Source organism: Sinocyclocheilus rhinocerous, unplaced genomic scaffold, assembly GCF_001515625.1.
Source record: "Sinocyclocheilus rhinocerous isolate Xijiao unplaced genomic scaffold, SAMN03320098_v1.1 scaffold1314, whole genome shotgun sequence".
Classification (NCBI taxonomy): domain Eukaryota; kingdom Metazoa; phylum Chordata; class Actinopteri; order Cypriniformes; family Cyprinidae; genus Sinocyclocheilus; species Sinocyclocheilus rhinocerous.
In genome coordinates, this window is record NW_015644118.1 from 676,231 (window position 1) to 680,749 (window position 4,519).

General features: G+C 37.0%; 1 protein-coding gene across 7 annotated transcripts in view; it reads left to right on the forward strand.

Moving 5' to 3' along the window:
• The first annotated feature begins 455 nt into the window (after positions 1 to 455).
• Positions 456 to 4,519, forward strand: part of LOC107758004 (centrosome-associated protein 350) — a 45,149-nt gene continuing 41,085 nt past the window's right edge. For 5 of the 7 annotated variants that reach the window (XM_016575627.1, XM_016575632.1, XM_016575629.1 and 2 more), the window contains exons 1-5: positions 456 to 560; positions 1,430 to 1,518; positions 3,558 to 3,654; positions 3,735 to 3,781; positions 4,009 to 4,123. In XM_016575627.1, coding sequence (XP_016431113.1) covers positions 3,570 to 3,654; positions 3,735 to 3,781; positions 4,009 to 4,123 — 247 coding nt within the window. In that variant the 5' untranslated portion in view covers positions 456 to 560; positions 1,430 to 1,518; positions 3,558 to 3,569. The remainder of the gene's footprint in view (positions 561 to 1,429; positions 1,519 to 3,557; positions 3,655 to 3,734; positions 3,782 to 4,008; positions 4,124 to 4,519) is intronic. The other 2 variants (XM_016575628.1, XM_016575633.1) reach the window with 1 other exon arrangement.

The following is a 4,519-nucleotide window of genomic DNA, read 5'->3' on the forward strand; positions in this document are numbered from 1 at the left end:
AAAAAAAAAAAAAAAACACCTCTCTTCACTCCAGGCAAGATCACACAACTGTGCTCCTCACTCTGCTTCCACTCCACACAGCTCACATCCTCTAGTCTGGAAACACCACAAACACTGACAGGTGGAATGACAGTAAGCTATTCTTGCCTAACTGTTGAATACATTCCACAATACACAATGAATAAACGGCAACAAGAACAACGATAAAAAGTATTTATTATTATACACGGAAAATGTAATAATAATTGCTCACACCAGAGCTAGTATTGACCTTGTTTTGAACTCTGCGGGTGAACTAAAAGGGCTTTCTTGTCCCATGACTCAAAGTATCATGATATTTGATGCAATACCATTAGTGAACACTAGATGTCAAACACGGCCAAGGAAAAACCCACACGTTCTTTACGGAAGTATCGCGAGTTTCTCTCAGACGTGAACTTCCTGGAACAGTTGGTTGGGTAATGGCGGACCGTCAAATCTAGCCAACCGCCGTCCTAACTCATCATTAAAGCCGGGAAACATACACCGAAAGGCGGGTAGCGGGTACAATAAACTTTTAGGTAGGTACTAACCAATTACATTCTGACCTGAACGCTTAACGAAAAACAACCGGGTCACAGAAATGCAAAAAAAAGTTTGTTAGCGACCTTTAATGGTTTAGCCGGTTAGCAGCAGCTGTTAGCAATAACTTTCGCCAGAGGATTTAAACACATAGTCCACAAATTTCGTTTAAATATTGTGAAACTGTCTAAGGTAACTTACGTAATTATTGGTTCAAGCTAGACGTCTAGTCTGTTGTTTGTTTGGTTGGTTTAGTTCGCTGTTGGATTTCTCCTCAGGAAGGTAACGTTAACGTTAGTTTATGTGAAGTTGCATTTGTGTGATTGACACTTATTTTGCGTCAGCTGTGTTTCTTTTTATGCGTGTGTTATATGAATGTCTTCTTGAGTGTCTTATGTTTTTTTGTTTGCTAGAGTATTGTAGTTCTGATTCTGCATTAATACATGTGTATCTAATGCTTATGTTGCTCTTTAACTGTAAATTGTGTTTTTTATGTTTTAATTTCCTTTATATTAAGTAATGTTTTATGCCTATTTGCTTAACTCTTGCAAAGTAGAGTGTATATATTAACGCGGTCAGACTCTTTTAGAGTCCTTTAGAAGCCTCCTCTGGAGATTTTATCTTGAATATGAATGCTATGTCTGCTGATGTGCCATATTTCCTTTTACTTGTAATTCAGAGTGATGCTTATGAGTAGTTGTTGGAGGGCTAATCAGTTGCTGTATTCCAGTATCTAATATTAGCACTGGATTTAAGATGAGTGCTGTGTCAGGTTGATTTGCATAATGAAGTATTAATCTACTAGTTTATAAATCAAGATTTTGAGTTTTCACTGTTAAATCACCTTTTTCACTGGGTCTCGGTGCAGGTAGAGGTGACAGAATCGCCGACTGTCCGATGTGTCCAGCAGTCAGGAAGACAAGGTGGACTGATGTCTCTGAATAAAGCTGCTGGAAAGTGAGTTCTGGTACATTATATGTTATGCATGAAGGCGTAACATGTCCATCTTGCTTGTTGTTAGTCATGTTAATTAGTATTGTTTTAATGTGTGAGCAGTCATTATTAACTGAAACTATAATCTCATAACTGTACAGTGCTGTGTATACTAGGTTAGATGAAGTTTCAGTTCCCAAAATGTGATATGAAAGTAACTGGAGAGTGTGTGTGTGTGTGTGTGTGTGTGTGAAGATGGTGGGTCTTTTATGGGTAAATCAAAGGATATTTTGTGCTTTTCTTGGCAGTTGCTTTGCCATTTTGAACTTTGAAACGCGTAAAGCTTTGATTCTTTTGCTGTGCTTATTTTGTTCGTTTTTGACAAGTGTTGATTTGTTAAAATAGAATCGGATCAGATTGTCGCTTCTGTCAGTATCTCCAGTCTAAAGCACTTTGTTCAAGTACTTGTTTTGTTTGTACTTCTACAGTTCTAAATCTAAATCTCTTTTATTTAACAGGTGAGTGTCACAGGTAGCCTCATTATTTCTTATCAAAGTCCCTGGCAACCTCTCACACACAGATTGTGTCTTTATAATTGTAAAAAGGGTTTAGCTGAATAGACTGTCATTGACACAAACCTTGTCACTTTTAAGTTTTGTTTGTTATGAGCAAAATCTTTTTCAATAAAATAACTTTTTTTTCCCTTGCTGGATTCTGTGTTATTAGATGATATCCTCCTACCCTCAATGTTGTGCCAAACTCGTATGGCAGGCTTTCTTCCTTGGAACACAGAAGTAGATGTTAGGTTGAATGAGTCTCAGTTACCTTTCATTTTTTTTAATATGGAAAAAAAGATGCACTAAAAGTGAAATTCTCACTGAGGCTGTCAGTCTGTAACTTTATACTTAACATCTCTTTTTGTGCTGTATAAAAGAAAGTTTGGAACAACATGAAGGTGAGTAAATGAAGACAGTGTTGCCTTAAACTGTCGCCTTAAACGAAACTAAAAGTATTATTTTCTTATTGGTAGCTAAAAGCATCAGATTGGCCAAGAATATTTAGAGACTTTTTCAGTCTGCTTAAATCCTGCCTCGTTCTTGCAAATTATAGAAAAATGAAAAATATATGGCTTGGATTTGGTTGTATACATTGGTTGTTGATTGGACGTGGAGATGTGGCCATTCACCCAAAAGAATAAATTATTAGAGAAGTCTGTTGTTTTTCACTGGACAACCAGTTATGTTTTGATTAAACACTACAAAGTTAAAAAACATATGAAATAAACTGATTAATTGTTCATAACAAGGCCCATTATTTGCATTTAGAAAATAGATAAGGTGAATTTCATGCTGGCTTTAAAGTTGTTTTCCTCATTCCAGACACATTTGGTATCTGTTACCTCATTCACTACTGTTAGAAAAGCAGTAGAACATGTTTAAATGATTCTTCACCTCTGCTTTCCAGAAGTCAATGAAATATGCACGCAAGCCTCTAAGATATGTCTTATGCATGCATTATTAATTCAGTATAATTCAAGTTTCTGAGCTGGGAGTGATTTCAGTGTCCCTTTGGAATACTTTGTGCATTTTTCACAGTGTTTTAGACAGTCTGCACAAAACCTTTTTTTTTTTCCTTTTTACTGTATAATAGACCATTGAATCTGTTCACTCTGGGAACTTACAAAGACAGGGACTCTATGTCATAACTTAGAGGAAGACAGTGTGATTCGAATGACTTGATGCTCTGAGACTGAGATGTCATATGTCTGGCCTCCAGGCAATCAAACAAATTGTACACTATTGCTAATAACCCACACTTTGATGGAACAACTGAGGCCTGATATGCTTCAATCAATCTATCTTCATAACTATCTTATGGTTTGGCCAAATTTGTATTCTCCTTTTGCACAAAGAGTACTGTGAATGAAGTCATGTCTTTAGTGCCTCTTAGGGTCATAATCTAAGCAACAAGCCATTGCCAGAGAAAACAATGTTTGACAGCAGATGTTGACAAGATAATTGCTTCTCTTACATTGTTTGCCTGTTTTTCCCCTTTCCTCTCAGGTTGGCATAGCGATGTGTAGTCGCTTGCGAAGTGAGGCGGGGCCACCAGCCTCTGTCTCTTCCCAGGCTGCCCTTGTTGGGCAAGACAACAGGAGAGGTTTGTCCAACTGTCACCCTATATTTCGAATCATCATGAGCATGTTTGCTTGATTACTTATGTTAATGTTTATCTCTCAGCAGAGATATCTCATGCCTGGAATTGTCTAAATCAGACCAAAGCTGCCGTGAGTATTTCTTAACATGTGTTTCAAGTTCTGGTTATGATGCCAAAACAGATGCCTGTTACATACAGACTTTGTCATTTGTGATTCAAATAGTTCTGAAGAAGCCCAATTATAAGAGATCAGAAAGTAAGATTCAGAGGTATACTCTGTGGGTTTAGTATTTGTAGCATTATCCTCATGAGTGCAGAGATCTGTTGACTCAATGGCTAATTGTGGTCTTGTCTCAGTTGCGACACATTGAGAATCGTCTGGAAGCAGCGCCAGGCACTGGAGTGCTTCTGGACTCCGTGCTAGACACAAAGAAAGCATCTGTGAGTGGGGGTCGGAAAATAAGCCGCAGAGGTGAGACAAACTCGTCCTCTGTAACATACAGAGGCAATCCATTAGAGACTACTGTACATCCCTAAGCTAGGTGTTTTTAATGTCACCTTTGTACCAGATCGCTATGAAACATACACTGGAATTTTTTAACTTGTCAAAGCAGGTTTTTTTTTACTTAATATGTGATCATAATTGTACTTTTTGAATGTTTTTAAAAGTTACTTTTTTAATATTCAGTCTTTTAAAATGTATTTATTTTATTTTAATTATTTATTTTTTTTATCACTAAAATTAGCTTTGCTTTGAACATTTAGTACAAACACTGTTCTTCCTGCTTTAAGTGTCCGATATGACTGAAAGTAAAGGCTTGAAATGCAGTGAGTCATATGTTAATTTAATAACAGCTATGTGAGTTTT